Here is a 17,091-nt window from a genome sequence, read left to right as displayed (position 1 = left end):
ATGTACACACTAAAGAATATATGAACCATATATGAATATATGAAGAATATATGAACCAATGCCATATGAAAATCTGTGGCGTATAGGGTGGATGCTTAATACATGGAGTCCCCGACAATCCTTGTTGAGTTTTGTTGTATACCCCCTTCCTGCATTCCTTCAGCTGAGTGGGGGCAGAAGGAGGAACACAGGGACAGGAGGAGGCACACAGGGGGACAGAAGGAGGTAGAGGGGGACTAAAGGAGGCACAGAAGGAGGCACAGGGGACAGAAGGAAGAAAGCACAAAGGGGAAAAAAGGAAGCACAAACGGGCACAGATAGAGGCACATAAGGACAGATGGAGGCTGAGGGGAACTGTAGGATGCATAGGGGGACAGAAGGGGGCACAGGGGACCAAAGGAGGCAAAAAGGGGCACAGAAGGAGGCACAAGGAGACAGAAGGAGGCACAAAAGGGAACAAAAGGATGCATGGCGGGGTGAGAGGTGGCACCGAGGGACACAGTGGAGGCTGCAACTTACATTATCCGGAACTTGTGATGTCTGCTCTCAAGGGACCTGTGAAGCTGCTGCTCCTCAGGACACAGAACTTCCTGCTGCTGCACACATGCAGCAAAAGAAGGTAATAGAACACCCATGGGTGCAGGACTTAGTCAGGGATGGGGCTTAATGCATGGGTTTGGCGCCCCCCAGGACCTGGAATGCCTATGCCTAAAAACGCCCTGGGGACGAATCTAGAGGTGCCAGTGTGTTGAGACAGAGTTGCCACGGAGCATTGCTGATGTCATTTCCCCTAGGAGAATAGAGAGCTGGATGGGCAAGATGGCTGGGATTTCCCATTCAGATCTCTATGCTTCATGCACAGAATCTGACTGGTCAGTGGCAAGAGAGCATAAAAACTGGATTGGCAGGTTGGATGGGGAGTCCCATTCAGGTTGGTCATTTAGTTCTCTATACTCTGAGGGTGGTGACATCAGCACACCTCCAGCACGAGAAGCACAGGCATAGCAGGCAGGAAATGGGGAAAGGGGAGAGAGATGTAATGGCTGGGTGGGTCAGGGATTGGGTGTAGTCACATGTGGTGCGGTAGGGTGGGATTAAGGGTGCCAGAATTTTCGTGTGCCAAGATGAAAATCTGGCCGTGGTAGTCTCACAACTGGACTGGAACAAGCATTCAAATTAAACAACTTAAAGATGAATTGTAGCCAATGATTGAACTTCATCCCAAGCAATAGCTGACACCCCCTTTCCCAAGAGAAACAAAATAAATCATCAGGGGTGGTCTGTATGGCAGATATTTTGGGGACACCTCACCCCCAGTGTGATGTCACTCAGGACCTAGGTCCTGACAGTTTCCTGTTTGGGAACCTTATTGCATATTTGGAAATGTAGTTTCCATTAGTCAAGCAACCAGTAGTTCCCTTTGTGCATATGTATATCTATAAACAAAACTTTTTAGCCACCAAGCTCAATGTTAGTGGGAGAGGTTATGGACCATGGCAGTTGGTGCTTTCTAGTTTTTTTCTTGTCTGCCAGTAGTCAAGATGATGACGTGCAGGCTCATTATGGATCAAACCACATGAACAAATTACATGGCAAATATCAATCATTTCTTGATCTCTCTACTATTTTGAAACTTCTCATTTTTCAATGTATTGGTTTTTCCCCCCTCTTCCCAAGTTCTTCTTTAAGTCAGATCACCTGATCTATATGCCTGTATACATGTACTTGGTCAGTAACCTAGCAACAGGTCATCTGTAGACTTTTTTGGTGGAATAAAGATGGCTGCCTCAATATCCCTCTTGCTATAGGATTCCTTTAAATAAGCAACAATCTTTTTGCACATTTTCAAAATTAAACAAGATAAAATAATTAAGACAGTATAAATCTCACTCAGTATCAGTCAGGCAATTCTACATAGGTTTGTTTGCTGGTGTTGTGAGTGTCAATGTAGTGAATATAAAGGTAATATTAGCATAGACAGGTCAGTGGCATGTGGTGCACAGGCAACCTTGGGACGTACTCTCTACAACCTGATTGGCACTCAAACTAATGATCTTCTTCCGCTGCCAAGTGCTCAGGAGAAAAATGCTGGACAAAAGTAAGTTTCCTATAAAACAAGTTTTATGAGATTTTTGTTACTATATCTTTGTTAGAGCTCTTGTAGCACCAAAAAGAGGTTTCGTACTGAACATGATGCGCTTTTTTGGTGTGGGGGTGAGAGGTCTTGGAAAAGCTTTCACTGCTTTGGGCATGCAACACCAAAATGGTCAGTGTTTTGTTTTATTTCCCAAGCTTATTATGTAAGCCCTTTAAAAAGACCCCTAACGACTTACAGCAGAACATAAAAAAATATTTAAGATACCCATTTTTATATTAATTATGCTTGTTTTAGCGTCATAAATGCTTCTTATATCTATATGTTGCTTTATATTGGTATGTAACCCTGCCTTCCCAGTGAGGACTAGCCTAGGCTATGATGTCACACAGCCCTCTGCCCCAGAGCACTCTGGGAACTGGGGTTCCTGATCGTTACATGAGGGAAATATCCCACAGTGATTCACCTAGCCAGTACAGGAATAAATATGTTTACATCATTGATACATTTAAGAATGTAAATCAATGAGCATATACTGACTAGATGATTTAGAAATCAGTATTAATCAAACATATATATATACTTTAAGTTACATTTAGTGAAGTTCCTCTTCAATGAAAATATCTTGAAGCTTAACACAAATTAAACCATAATGTTGATCACTTCCTATTACCCAAACTTGAGTTACCATCCAAAGGCTGATAGTGTCTTGACTCCTTGTCCCTTTCCTAAAACCTAATCCTGTTCCCCTTTAAATGTTAACCCTATGCTATTGATGCTGAATCTTGAAACCTAACTAACACCTTCCACCATCTTATTGTGCAAACCACCACCCTTCACCCCAAACATTTCCTCCCCTATTGTAGCTGAAAGGTGGTACCCTTTCCACCATCTTATTGGTCATAAATCCTGTTTAGTCAACTTAGGTGCTAAATCAACCTTTAACACCTTATATGGAGGGATGGCGAGTGGCGGTCTGGCCACACCCTACCAATGCACCTCTTTCTAAGTAGAAGGTCACCAGGCCAGTGGCAGCAAAAGTCACATGATCAACTCACAGAAGACATAGCTTAAGGTTTATACATATCTTCTTTTAATACATACAGATGATACATGAGATGGTAATTATTCTGGCTCACCTGCAAATTGAATGAAAATTATGGATAAAAGTAGGCCAAGTGACTGGTCCAATTTCAAGCTTCATACAATTTGCAATAAATGTGTGTGCAAGCCTGAAGTATTAGCATCACTCTCTAACCCATCTGTAAGTAATAAATAGCACATTATATTGCATTACCAGGGAGAAGCAGTGCAATAAAGGGTGGACAACATGTAGGCAGAGGGAACCTTTAAAAATGTACATAAAGCTAATTGAAACCTGGAAAAAAACCAAACAAACAGATACTTACCTAAGGAGAGGGAAGGCTCTGGGTTCTATAGAGCCTTCCAGCTCCTCTCCTTGGTGCAGTGCGGGCTCCCCTACTTGAATGCCCCACCAGAGAAGGCTTCGGAAGTCTTCAGGAGATAAGTGCTCCTGAAAACAGGCAGCTCTGTATTGCACATGCAAGAGCGCGTGAGAGAGCGTGCTTACGCATGCGCAGTATGGAGCCGTCCATCTTCGAGAGCACTCGGGCTCCTGAAGACTTCCAAATTCTTCTGCGGCAGCTCAGAGCAAAGCAGTAATCAACTGATTGCTATGGGGGGGGGGGGGGGGGGCACAGCGCTGTAAAGAGAGATCTGTGAGAGTAGAGCGAAGGTTCTATAGGTACCCAGAGCTTTCCCTCTCCTTAGGTAAGTAACTGTTTGATTTTTTTTCCCAAGTTCCCCTTTATGGACAAATTGAAAGATCCTGTAATGAACATGCTGCACAAATTGTTTCACGGTGCTATAGGAAGTAGTGATTTCAGCGCTCTTACCTCGACAGGTCTTCTTGTCGGAGGACAACTTCATCAGGTGGGGACAAGCACAAGCAGCTGTTCTATTGAAGTTGATCAAGCACAGATGGGAACAGGGGCCTCTGCCACTACCGGCTGCACAAGGATTGGGAGCTGGAAGGACATCAATAAAATTAGTAAACCTGTCAGCAAAACAACACAGTAGGTGAAAAAACATGATCGGCATAAAACACGATTAGCATAAAACCTGGGCCATAAAACTTGATGTTATGATTTAAAAAAATAAATAAATAAAAATGTCTTCCGTTAAAAAAACAAAACAAAACCTCTCAGTTCCAGAAATACAGGCTGCTGATATCTAGTGAAACAGAGTAAAACTTAAAGGACCACTATCACGAAAAAAGTACGCAGTTAAAATCTGACAGAACTGAGAGGTTTTGGGCCAGTCCATCTCCTCATGGGGCATTCTCAGGGTTTTCTTTGTTTTCAATAGCATTTCCTGAACTGCAGTTGCAAAGTCTAACTGACAAAATAGTGTGCAAGTGATTAGGGAGGCTGGCTGGTATCTTACTATTCTGGCAGTTAAACTGCTGTTTAGGAAATGCTTATGAAAACAAAAACCGCTGAGAATCCCCCATAAGGTGATGGACTGGTCCAAAACCTGTCGGCTCTGTCAGATTGCAACTACCTACTTTTTTAGTGATAGTGGTCCTTTAACACCATACCTTTCCTGTTGGCTAGTGCAGCCACCAATCACACATCATAGCTATTAGAAGGCTTAGAAGGTGAAATCAAGGTTGACTTTTATGATAAAAGTTAACACTTGCATGTTACTGTGCAAGCCAACATATCTAGAGCTAGTCATTCATTCGACATGCAGATTTACCTACAGGTAACATCAGATTATGTGCTTTTAATCATAAGCTTAGTTTGGATTGCCTTCAAGTTGTGAGAGCAGAATTGGGAACATACTGCTTTTGTGTAACCTGCTGGCCATTTAAACCCACACTTCAGGCAAACAAGACAGACACAGGACAATTATATTGTGCTTTACTCCTGGCGGACTCAAAGCACCAGAGTTGCAGCTACTAAAACACGCTCAGTAGGTAGTAGCAGTGTTAGGGAGTCTTGCCCAAGGTCTCCTTACTAAATAGGTGTTGGCTTACTGACCAGGTAGAGCCGATATTTGAACCCTGGTCTTCTATGTAGTGTCAGAGGCAGAGCCCTTAACCATTACTCTATCCAGCCAAACAGTTGAAGCGTACCTGACCAGAGGCAAAGCTACCTCAGGTAAGAACGGGGGTATGTTCATGTTGGATCCACATATCTCAGTGCCTTGTCCATGTAAACGAACCACTGTTAGAAAAATATGAGTTTTGGCTCGTCAAATTTCAGGCAGGAAGAGGCAGGCTTTTGGTGATGTTCCTTCCTCTCACCCTCCCACTCTTCCCCACCCCCATTCACTACCCTTAAAACTTGCCTAAGCAATGATCCAGGTTTAACCAGTTGAGAACCACAGGCTTACACCCCCCTAGTGACCAGGCGATTTTTCACATTTCAGCACACTGCAGCTTTAACAGCACGTTGCACGGCCATACAACTTAGCACACAAATGAATCTTACCTCCTTTTCTTCACACAAATAGGCCTTTTTTTGGTGGTCTTTTTTTTTTTTTTTAAAGAGCCTTTAAAAAAAATTCTATAGGTATCCCCCTCCCCCCCTCCAAATTGGCCCTAGGCTGCGATCCATAGTGCATCAGCCTATGAGAGGGATTTGATTGTGAGCAGCTCGGAGGGGCAGCTTAGTGTCCTCTGTACAGATCGCAGAGCTGTACAAATGTAAATAAAGGTTGTACCCCCCTATTTCTTTCTAACAGCCTGGCCAGCTAATCACGGAGCTCCACGTCTCTGCAGGGAATGATCACGCATGTCTGCAAAATCCCACCTCCAGGATCTGACGCGGATCGGCATTAGGCGGTCCTGCCACTCTCCCTCTGACGATCAGCATTAGGCGGTCGGGAGGGGGTTAATTATTTTTTATTACAAATTAAAAAAAAATTTAATCATCAATTTTACAGCAAATTTTTGTTTGACAAATTTTGCTACTAAGCTTGATTCAATGCATTCTAATCACAAAATGGCTAAAACTGAGAACTGTAAAATAGTATTTTGTTAGATACTCATCCCCTGTTCTCTCAATCAACAGTTTTTCATGGAACCGGAGAGAGTTGGGGGGAAAAAAACAGGTTGACTTGATTGAGAAATGCTTTGGACATTGCCATGACCATCTATTTTCACTCTATTTTTTATATTTGTTTCTCAGCACTGACTCATCAGTGGCCAATGTGCTCATTACTAATCTGTTCTCATTTTACGGTAGTTCCAGTTTGTGATTTATTTAGAAAGACTAATAAATTGATACCTAAATGTGCTCCTGTGACACACATCAAATTACATAAGTACCCTCACTTTTCACGCCGGTCGCCTATCATAATTGTCTGCCGTTATCCAGTTATCAAAACGCTCAAGGTAGAAAACATTAATCTGAAGCAGATGGATGAAGCGGGGAAGAGATCCTTCTCTTGATGAAGAATTGATTATTTTATGAGCAGGTAGTAATGTTTTATAAATAATCATCTTGACAGCCCGCATCTCTAGATACTGCTGCCTTTGATCATGGAAAGAAGACATGGAATGTCTTCTATGTTGCAGACTTTTATCTGAGTTCTACTAGAGGTGTCTCTGGTCAGAAGTTTTTTGTGGTTTGTTTTTGTAGACTGTACAGGTCAGTCTAGTTGAGTGGTGGTTGTCGGCTTGTAAATAAGCCGTGATGATCTGGGATTTTCAACAACAAAAATACCTTTAACCACTTGAGGACCACGGTCTTAAACCCAGGGCTGTGGAATCGGAGTTGGAGTCAGAGTCGAGGAGTTGGAACAATTTTGGGTACCTGGAGTCGGAGTTGGAGTTGGAGTCAGTGGTTTCATAATCTGAGGAGTCGGAGTCAGGAGTCGGATGATTTTGGTACCAAATACACAGCCCTGGTAAGTATTAGGCTAAGGAGGCAGAGTCAAGGAGTCAGATCAATTTTGGGTACCTGGAGTCGGAGTTGCAGTCGGTGTGTTCAACTGAGGAGTCAGAGTCGGAGTTGGAGTCGGATGATTTTTGTACCGACTTCACAGCCCTGCTTAAAAACCCCTAATGACCAGGCTATTTTTTTACAATTAAGGCCACTGCAGCTTCAAGGGCTAGCTGCAGGGCCGTACAACTCAGCACACAAGTGATTCCCCCCCCCCCCCTTTTCTGCCCACCAACAGAGCTTCCTGTTGGTGGGCTATGGCCACTCCCACAATGTTTATTTTTTTATATAAATATTTAGTGCTTGATTTTTATAATACATTTCCCTATTTTTATTATCGTTTTTTATCCATCCCTCTCTCCCCCACCAGCCAATCAGCGTGATCGGCTGTCACAGCTTTAAGCCTATGACAGCGGATCGCTTCCTTGCCACTCAGGGGGATAGCCGAGTCACACGGCTCCGTCATTCGAATGGAGATGTGCACGTATCGGTGCATGCAGTCTCCTGCAAAACCCCGCCCCAGAACTTCACGTGGTCCTGCGGCTGCCGCTTAGTTGGGGTTACGCGGATGGCAAGAGGTTTAGGATGGCAGAATAAAAACCAAATCACCTCAGTTATCACTAATAGTGATGGTCGTAATTTGATGATTACGATTATGCAAAATTTCACGTACATTTTCAATCAAGGCCATATGCAATTACGAATAGGACATTCAACTGATTTTGTGTAATTCATTCGTAATTTCATGTAATATTTGTGTATTTTTGTGCCAATTTTGGCAGTTAATAGCACATGACTAGTTTTTGAGAAAAACAATTTTTCAAGGGGCACTATGGCAAACAATTGTAAAATTTAAAATATGTGCAAACAAACAAATAAGTACATTTTTTTCCAGATTAAAATGAGCAATAAATTACTTTTCTCCTATGTTGCTGTCACTTACAGTAGGTAGTAGAAATCTGACATTAGCAACAGATTTTGGACTAGCCGATCTTTCCATGGTGGGACTCTCAGGGTTTTCTTTATTTTTAAAAGCACTTAGTGAATGGCAGTTGCTCTGTCCAACTGCCAAAAACCTGTGCAGCAAGTAGGGAGGCTGGCCAGCATCTTTGTATAAATCTTTTTTTAGGGAGTGTCTTTATAAAGAATAAAGGCCATGCTGAGAATCCCCTATGGAGAGATGGACTAGCCAAAAACCTGTCGGTAATGTCAGATTTCTACTACCTACTGTAAGTGGCAGCAACATAGGAGATAGGATTTGCACTAGCCCATCTCCTCCTAGGGGATTCTCAGGTATTTATTTATTTATTTTAAAAGCACTTAGTGAATGGCAGTTGCTTTGTCCAACTGCCATAAAACTTAGCGAGCAGGGAAGTTGGTCAGCGTCATTGTTTAAATCGTTTTAGGGAATATCTTTATAAAGAATAAAAGCCTTGCTGAGAATCCCCTATGAAGAGATGGACTAGTCCAAAACCTATCGCTTCTGTCAGATTTCTACTACGTACTGTAAGTGACAGCAACATAGGGGAAAAGTAATGTATGGCTCATTTTACTCTGCAAAAAACATACTTCTTATTTGTCTATGTTTGCACATTTTACCATAGCGCCCCTTTAAAAATGCAAAGGAAAAATTGTTTTAAAATTATAATTTTTCTGAGTTTACAAAACATTTTTGTAATTCCAATGATTATTTGTATTTTAAATTTTAGAGACAGCCTCTCTTCCTGCTTAGTTTGCAGTCAGAATGAAGATTACTGCACACTGCTGCAGTAATCTCCACATGCTTTTTTGGGCATTGCAGTGCGATCAGCCAATAGCGTCAAAATAGCAGGTTGGCGGTGTGATGCCGGCCTTAGTGTTGGACTTTGGAGGAGGGTTGTGCTGGTGCAAAGGCATCAGGCAAGTTTTCGTATTTCAAAGAAGTTATACCCAAAAAAGGATGCAATACCCGAATCAATACTAGATATGGATAAAGAAATAAATGTTCTCAATTAAAATGCTGTCATTTTCAGGAGAAAAATTTCCCATTAACTCAAAACATCTAAAAATGTAATTCTATTCTTTTCTCAGTCATCCTTTTATGGATAGAGGTCAAACCTACAAATTCTCCTGAAACTCAGAAATGTCCATTCTGGGTGGATTTTGATGGCATCTTATCAATTGTTTCATTTATTACATTATCCAGTAATGTTAGAAAGCAACGCGGTTGCATGTTTTTTTTTAAAAAGAACTTGCTTTCAAATTAATAAGCATCAATTGGATGTATAGCTTTAAAAAAATAAATGATCTTCAAAGTTTGGAATGTGGGAGCTCCAGTTCCCAAATAAAAACCACCAAATGACATCAGTTTGGTTCACACGCAAGAGACACTGTAATCAGCGCAGAGGGTGACAGACAGAAAATATGAGTACTACATATTCTTTGACACCTATCTGGTAACAAGCACAGTTCAGTCTTACGTCTTGACTAGCCTCCACTTGAAGCTCTCAAACTACACCGTTTTAACGACCTGACACTCCGAGTATTTCATAGCTGTGCAGTAATGTAACTAGTTGAAGTGTCGGAGAAGAGAGCACAGCATGAAACAATAGTGAGGCTAGATACTTCTATAAAAGCACTTTTACAGAATCCAGAACACAGGCACTTTCATTGATGAAGTCAGATGTCCTGTAGACCAGGAACACCAGGAACTATATAAGAAAGTTTGAAACTAGTAGAGGCACTGCGGTAAATTTACAAATCACATAATATGTAAGCTGCGCAACTCATGTTATACTGTAACACAGCTTCTACATTGCCTGCTACACAGGGCTGGTTCTACACTTTGTGCTGTCTGAACACAAGCAATCTTTGGAGGATGCGCCCATCAGACCATTGGCACCAGTTAACAAAAGGAGCAGCGAATGGCTGTGATTGGCCGATCTGTTGCCAGCACACCTGCCTGATTGTTTGCAGCAGGTGCCGCCAGTTGAATGAGGACAGGGATTTGGGAATGCATTGTTGAGGAGGGTAGCTTGTGTGCCAAGAAGGCGGGTGGGAGAGTGGAGAGCAGGCAGGTATGAGGTAGCCCAAATTGTTTGTCCAAACCCCGCCCCTAGATTTTGCCGCCCGAATCATGTGATTCAGGTCGCTACATGGTAGGTCCACCCCTGCTTCTACACAAGCAACATAGAAATTGCATGCGTAACGTGTTGCATAAATTACGTAATATGCTCAAACTCTGCAAATTTTACGTGCACTGATGGTGAACAAAGTTTACCACTGTATAGTTAATAAACTTCCAAGACTTACATGGCTTGGAAACATATTTACACATAAACGAGCTTAATTTCACAACTTGCCAGGATAACTACCTGCTTGGTCTCCTAAGTTCAATAGCCTCTACAGAAATCTACAGATGAATGAGATTTAGATGAATTAATTCTAAATTAATTAAAGCAGTTAGCTTGCCCCAAAGATCAGTGGCACCTGCCCTGAATCTATTCTGGAGTGTCCCCAGGCAGAGTCAGGCAGCGGGCGGCAGTACCCATCTCTGGCCACTTGGTCTCCAGATTCTACAGACATCTCTTCTGAGCTTCTCCCCTTAGTGTTTGAAAAGACATTATGGCTGATTGACACTCAGCATGCATTTTCTTTTTGTATTAAATGGAGATGTGGGCTTCATCCAACATTTTTCTGGGCAGGCCTACTTAGACGGCTCAATAGTCAAATATATGAGCGCTGCGTGTTACAACCAGGACTAAAGGATATTATGTCCAACGTGAATCAGTTCTCCAATGCCAGTGTCAGACAGTGAAAGGAGGAAAGGTGTTATCCTGTGCAGCTCTCTTAGCGGTAGGATTTGACAAGTGTCTATATTAGAAAGAGGAGAGAGAAGAGAGTGCTTCTATGGTGCAATACCTTTAATTCAGTTTACAAATTGTAAAATAAATGCACCTACAAGATCGCATACATTTGCAAGCATATTTCACATGCTCAATGTTCCAATCCTTGGACGTCGACCGAGACCAGCAGGGGACATCAACAAGGGTACATGGTAGGTCTTGAGTCCAAGCAAGCTCCGTGTGTCGGGTGATAAAGATTGCGCGTTTCGACACACCAGTGTGTCTGTCAAGTCAGGATGCCTAAATATACTACTTTACTTAAACCGCTGCTGAGTTCATGTAAATTTGCTCCACCCATGATAACACTCACACCCACATTTTGCTGCATGGCCACACAAATTGTCGGCTGCAGTGCCCAAAAGTATCCAGGATCCTAACAACACCCCTGTTGCCCGGTCTTCTAAGTTCAACAAGCCTTAAAAAAGGTCTAAACAAAACCCCTAGGAGGTAAGAAGGACTGCACTCCACAGCACTTGATTAAATGTATATATATAGCACCAATGTCACCAGTGTAGGGGATCCGCAGATTTTGTTTGAGTACACACACTCTCCAATCACGATCCAATCCACATAAAAAAGTTGCGTGATGCCCCTGATGAGTCAAATGACGAAACGCGTAGGGCGGAGCTAAGGAGTCACGCGGGACGCAAGGAGGAAGTAATCCAAGCGGGGACTGTGGCGTGTAGCGGAAATCCGACCGCGGTGGTGCCGACACACACAGAAAAGCGCTTGTGAACTAAAGATCCGGTACGCATGTTTTATGGCAGTTTTTAAATAAATGCTAAAAGGTTTTATGCTATGCGGAGTTCCGCTTTTTATATTTGAAGGTCCTGAATTGGTACTGCCCAGGTTGGAGGGCTTATACGCTTTGATTGCAAGAAGCCATCTGGTGAGTGAAACTCACTAGGGGGGTTAAAAGTATTCCCCCGTATTCTCTCTGTATCTCCTCTGGGTGGAGGCTATTATCTACACTATTGTGTGAAGTTAAAAAAAGGTCTGTGTACAGCTGAAGCTTACATGTGAACTCCAAATCAAATGAAATTTAAAACAAAGAGATGACAGAAAAAAGTGCTCTAAGCTCCTAACTAACTGGCACTCTGACCAAGCTCACATGGATTTTGTGTGGTTTCCTCGACTGCACAGCATCCTTGATACAGCAGGTATTCATATTTAAAGCTTTGGAAACCCAGTAGAGCCAGTGAACAAGTATTCGTAGAACGTGAAACAATTATAGTGCTACTCTTGACTTAAAGCCCACCTCCGCACAGCTTGTGCCGATACATGGACATTTTGTATTTACATGCAACATAGATGGAAATAAAACCACTTTGGATGGTGCCCATTTTCTTCTTATATCTAAGATATTGAATACGATGAGCATATTGTGTAGGTAAGCTTTTTCACTACATGGAGATGGGGATATTGGTCACACATAATTGAAAGTGTGCACCAGGTTTAAAGATACCTTAGTGCTAAATTTATTTTAAAAAGGACACCTGTTGTGAGTGTGGGGAGTTGTGCAGATGCTAACTGCACCTCCAGGGCCCTGGTGTCACCCTCTGTTCTCTGGTAATTGGCCCAGTTATTTACTTCCTGGTTGTTGTCCTCCAATCCAGACACTTAAAACCACGCAAGTGCTTACGTCATATGGGGTCATTGGGGAGTGTGGTCACAAGACGCCCAAGCTGACATACTGCGCATGCGAGGCGTAGTATATCCGGGTCAGAGGGCACCGACAGCGCTGACCATGAAGCAAAGAATAGGGGTCAGTTGCTGGATAACAGAGGAGGATGCCAGGCACGGGAGCTGCGGTAAGCTCCTGCACAACTCTCCCACACAAACACACAGTAGGCGTCCTTTTTAAAATATATTTAGCGCTAAGGTATCCTTTAAGTGTCCAGATGGAGCACAGAGTGTGAGCAAGGAGGAATATTATAGTATCCAATGCTATCTAATAAATCTATTCTTCCTACATGAACGTTTCAAATGGCAAACCAAGAAAATGCATTCAATTATCAGCTGCTTTCTGTCTCGTTCTCAGCCTTGTTGATAATGTATCATGCTTAACTTTCCCGGCTCTATTGATTTACCGGGAAATAAAAGCGTACTCCGCGATTCCATCTTTTAACAATAGCTGCGTCGCTTCTCCGGATGCAAAACAACACCCACAAGACAGAAATTAAGTGTTCCATTTCCTGGGTGACTGTTGCTTCTTTTGACAGGTTTGAAAACAAAAATTAAGCCTTTCTTCAAACATGCAATAGACACCTTCCTCCAGCGCTGAGAGGAGTAGAATTGGCTTTTCGGAGAAGGAGCCTCTCTGGGGGTGACCAGGTTGGCTTGAAAATTCCATCTCATAATTCTGTAATATTTAATTCATGTAAAGGAATAAGAGCCACGCAGGTAAACAGCCAGAGCCAGAGGAACAATGCGTAATTCATCAAAAAAATAAAACCGCTTCTCGTTGCTGATGCAGAAATGTTACTGCGTTGGAGAGATGGCTTAAATTCTATTGCTGTGTCTGTAGGAGGCATAAACATTCAGCAAGTTATATTTTCAGCGCTTCCTAATGGTGACAACGATCAATACGCTCTTCAGGTTGTGGCTCATATGGGGGAATTATAATTACTCAGTGTCAGTGTGAATCCTTTTTATTATTTATTGGACCAGCAGGTGTAATGATATTGACCACTGGGTGGCCCGCACCACATTATGGAGCACTTGTCAATTTGTGTTCAGTGTTACGTCAATGTGCTCCGTAATGCCACTCACGACTTTAGAGTGTGTTGTCGGGAGTCATTGTTTCGTGTTATGACTCCTAAAATCTAATGCGTGTTAGAGGATTCTAGTCTCTCAGTTCAGCATTACCCTACACTGTGAAACGCAAGTCAACCACCACATCAATTTGTAGAAACCCTACATATGAAAGTTCTGGTATCAGTATCTCCACTTTCCTTCAATAAACAGTCTTTATTTTATCACCTCTGTAGAGTTTAGCTGTTTTAACACATTGCATATGGGCCCATTCACACTAGTAAGTAATGATGCATGGGTAAAACTCATAATTTGGCCATTGAGTTTTTGTGCATTTCATTGCACATTTCCATGCAGCGCTGGAACGGGGACCATGAAAGGAGCGGGAAGGCTCTATAGTACCTGGAGCTTTTCCTCTCCTTAGGTAAGTATCTGTCTTATTTTTCTTTTTTAGGATTCCCATTCACTTTAAAGCGGAACCCAAACCAAACATTTTTTTTTAATTCAAAATATTTAGTTGCACCCCTCTGACACATACAAAGATAAACAAACACTCCTTCAAGCCTATGAGCATTTCAGTGCATGCTTTTCACCTTTCTCTTTTCATAACTAGGGTTTTACAGGTAGCTGCTATTACTTCTGAGCTTGTTAGGATGTTTTAGACCGTGGGTGAGTTTGTCATCAGCTACCCTCCCTCACAGGGGCATCCTCTATATGAAATCTCACACATGCTGAGATCACCTCCCTGTGACGTCATCAGTGGCAGCCTGTGTTTCGTTTTTGTTTTTTAACTCCTCCACCAGTCTGATGGATTCTATCCCGGCAATATGAAAGTAAGGGAGGGGTCCCTCCAACAAACGTAAAATATTTTATATCTGTCATCATGCAGCTCAAGAAAGCTGCTATTTTTTATTATAATTTAGAAAATAGATTTTATTTATGAAATCTTGTATTTTTAATTTGGGTCCACTTTAACCAGACAACACTACTGCTTCCACCAGGGACAAACACCACAATAGCAATAAGAGGAATATATAGGTATTGATATGTAGCTTGAATTCTAGCACCACCTATTTTTAGCTCTGTCAAGTTAGGGGGGAAATGGGGACCTTTTTATGTGCACATAAAAAAAAAGAAATGTACTGAAACATTAACTAACCTTAGAAATAAGATGTCATTATCGCCATCTGTATACAGTTTCTGGTCCCGGCGATTGTGTCTTCTCCTCCACTTCATGGCTAGCGTGCAGGAGTCCTGCAGTCAGTCAATCACCATGGGGACTGAAGCCGCATGACGATTGGCTGGCTGCAGGACAACTGCAAACTAACTAGGAAGCAGAGGAGACGCGATCATCCAGGACCAGGTAATGTACACTTACACCTCTGCCTATTCTCACACTGAACCCTTTCCTCTCCCTATGCCTAACCCTTAGACCCACCCCTGCTGCCTTAACCTAGCCACTCCACCCCTGCTGCCTAATTTTAACCAATCCACCCCTGCTGACTAACCCTAACCTCCTGCCTAATTAAGCCTACTCCCTGCTGCCATAGGGGGCAATAGTACAAGTTGTGAGTAGCGGTAAGGGGATTGAATTATGGAGCACCACCCCTACAACGTAGCTTATAAACTGGAGTTTGGTAGTCATCGACAAAATAAATCCTTGACTGTCCAACTTTACTGTAAAAAGTTTTGGCTCAAACTGTCAGCCAATCAGAGTATGATTTTGGGTCATGTTCTAATTTACTACACAAAAGTTGCTGGTTGCCCGGCACTCAGAAGTGGGGGATGAAGGAGTCTGCTGCACCTGTGCTGGTAAACAGTCCTGTCCCTTTAAAATCCTTGCTGAAACCTGGTTCCTTGCGTGCGGAAGCGTGCAAACAGGCTATAAGGTCAACACAATGTATGCAGTACATAAAGATCAGTCCGTGCACCGCTTCAATGAATCGCATTTAATCTTCCAATGGTAAAAATCAGCAAATGAATAGGCACATGTACACAGTCGGCTTCATGTTCTTATATACATGTTAAATACATCTGACCTGTGTCCTGGACGGGTGCGGGAGGGTGACCAGGGGATGATAGGACTGCGCGACAGCCGTTTCGCGCCGATGCGGCGCTTGCTCACGTGCAGTAGTCCTTGGGCAAATGGCGGCGTGTACGGGCTTCCGTGATGTTGCCCGGAGGCCCCGCCCACCACGCACGCCATTGGCCCCTAAGTGTTGGATAGTGATTGTAAGGGAGAGTGGATGGGAGGAGCCCGGCTTATGACGTCTCCTTTGTTAGTGGTTGCCATGCCATTAAGGCGCGCGTGTGCTAAAGTGACAGATCGCCAATCTTTGGCGAATTGAACTAAAGTGCATACTTTTAAATAACATCCTGTGGTTGTGCTCAAAAACATAAGGTGACTTTTGTGCATATCTCTTTTCTTATACAAATAAAACTTGCAAACTTTTAGTGATTTCGTTGTGCCTTGTTAAACATTCCGCATCACACTGTGACAAGGTAACTATCTATGCTGTGCCTCAGCCCCCACTTGCTTTCTATCTTTAAAAAACAACTTTATTAGATTATCTATCTAAAACCACCCTCTAACCCTTATTAAAATCGCTATGAGGTTGGGAGATGATAGGAGAATGGAGTAATGTCCCTGGGCCCAAACCCTAAGTGTCTTACTGCGCACATTAAGGGGCGTGCACACCTCAATGCTCATTTTACTAAAGAAGTCCTCTGGTTCTAACCAGAGGATAAAAGTCCAAAGACCGGGAAGTGGGGAGGAAGAAACAGTTGGAGAACTCTTGATGTACCTCCAGGAGCAGAGCTTTCCTGCGCCTTTGTGGCACAGTGGGTTGCGAGGCGGTGTGTCTGCGTGGTGGTCCTGTCCTGGGGGGGGGGGGAAGGCAAGCACCGCATGGGCACACATCCTTCCCCCTTGGGGTATCTACCTTTCCCCCCAGGGCGACGGGCGGGGGCGTGACCTCCCCCCTCCCTGTGACCAACTAGGTCCCTTTACCATCCGCAGGCCAATATCGCCTGCCTCTCCCTGGTTCATCCCCTCAAGTACCCTACTCCAGGGTTATAGTGCTCCCCGGGCCTTTGACCTGCCAGGGAATGAATGCCTCTGGATCATATTACATGTCCATCAGGCCCCTCTGCTCCTTGAGGTTAGTACAATAAAGGGAACGGGAAAGGGGAAAGGCAGAAAATGGGAACAGCTGCCAGACAGGACTCCTGTGTCTGGAGATACGGTGCATGAAAAAGATTGCCCATGTCTCCATGGAGATTTTTATGTAGGCTCCTTATAGGCTAGTCCTACATCCAAGATTGCATGGAAAGAGGAAAAAGAAGAAGAGGAAGGGAAGTGGGAAGGGGAGAAGAACCAAAGGGG

The 17,091-nt window shown here is 43.2% G+C and overlaps 1 protein-coding gene across 6 annotated transcripts in view; it reads right to left on the bottom strand.

Moving 5' to 3' along the window:
- The window catches only part of LRP1B (LDL receptor related protein 1B), a 2,031,260-nt gene that overhangs the window by 689,611 nt on the left and 1,324,558 nt on the right, over positions 1–17,091 (bottom strand). For all 6 annotated transcript variants that reach the window (XM_068245873.1, XM_068245875.1, XM_068245874.1 and 3 more), the window contains exon 28: positions 4,012–4,143. In XM_068245873.1, coding sequence (XP_068101974.1) covers positions 4,012–4,143 — 132 coding nt within the window. The remainder of the gene's footprint in view (positions 1–4,011; positions 4,144–17,091) is intronic.

Source organism: Hyperolius riggenbachi, chromosome 7 (genome assembly GCF_040937935.1).
Source record: "Hyperolius riggenbachi isolate aHypRig1 chromosome 7, aHypRig1.pri, whole genome shotgun sequence".
NCBI classification, from domain to species: Eukaryota; Metazoa; Chordata; class Amphibia; order Anura; family Hyperoliidae; genus Hyperolius; species Hyperolius riggenbachi.
This window is presented reverse-complemented; position numbering and strand designations above follow the sequence as displayed.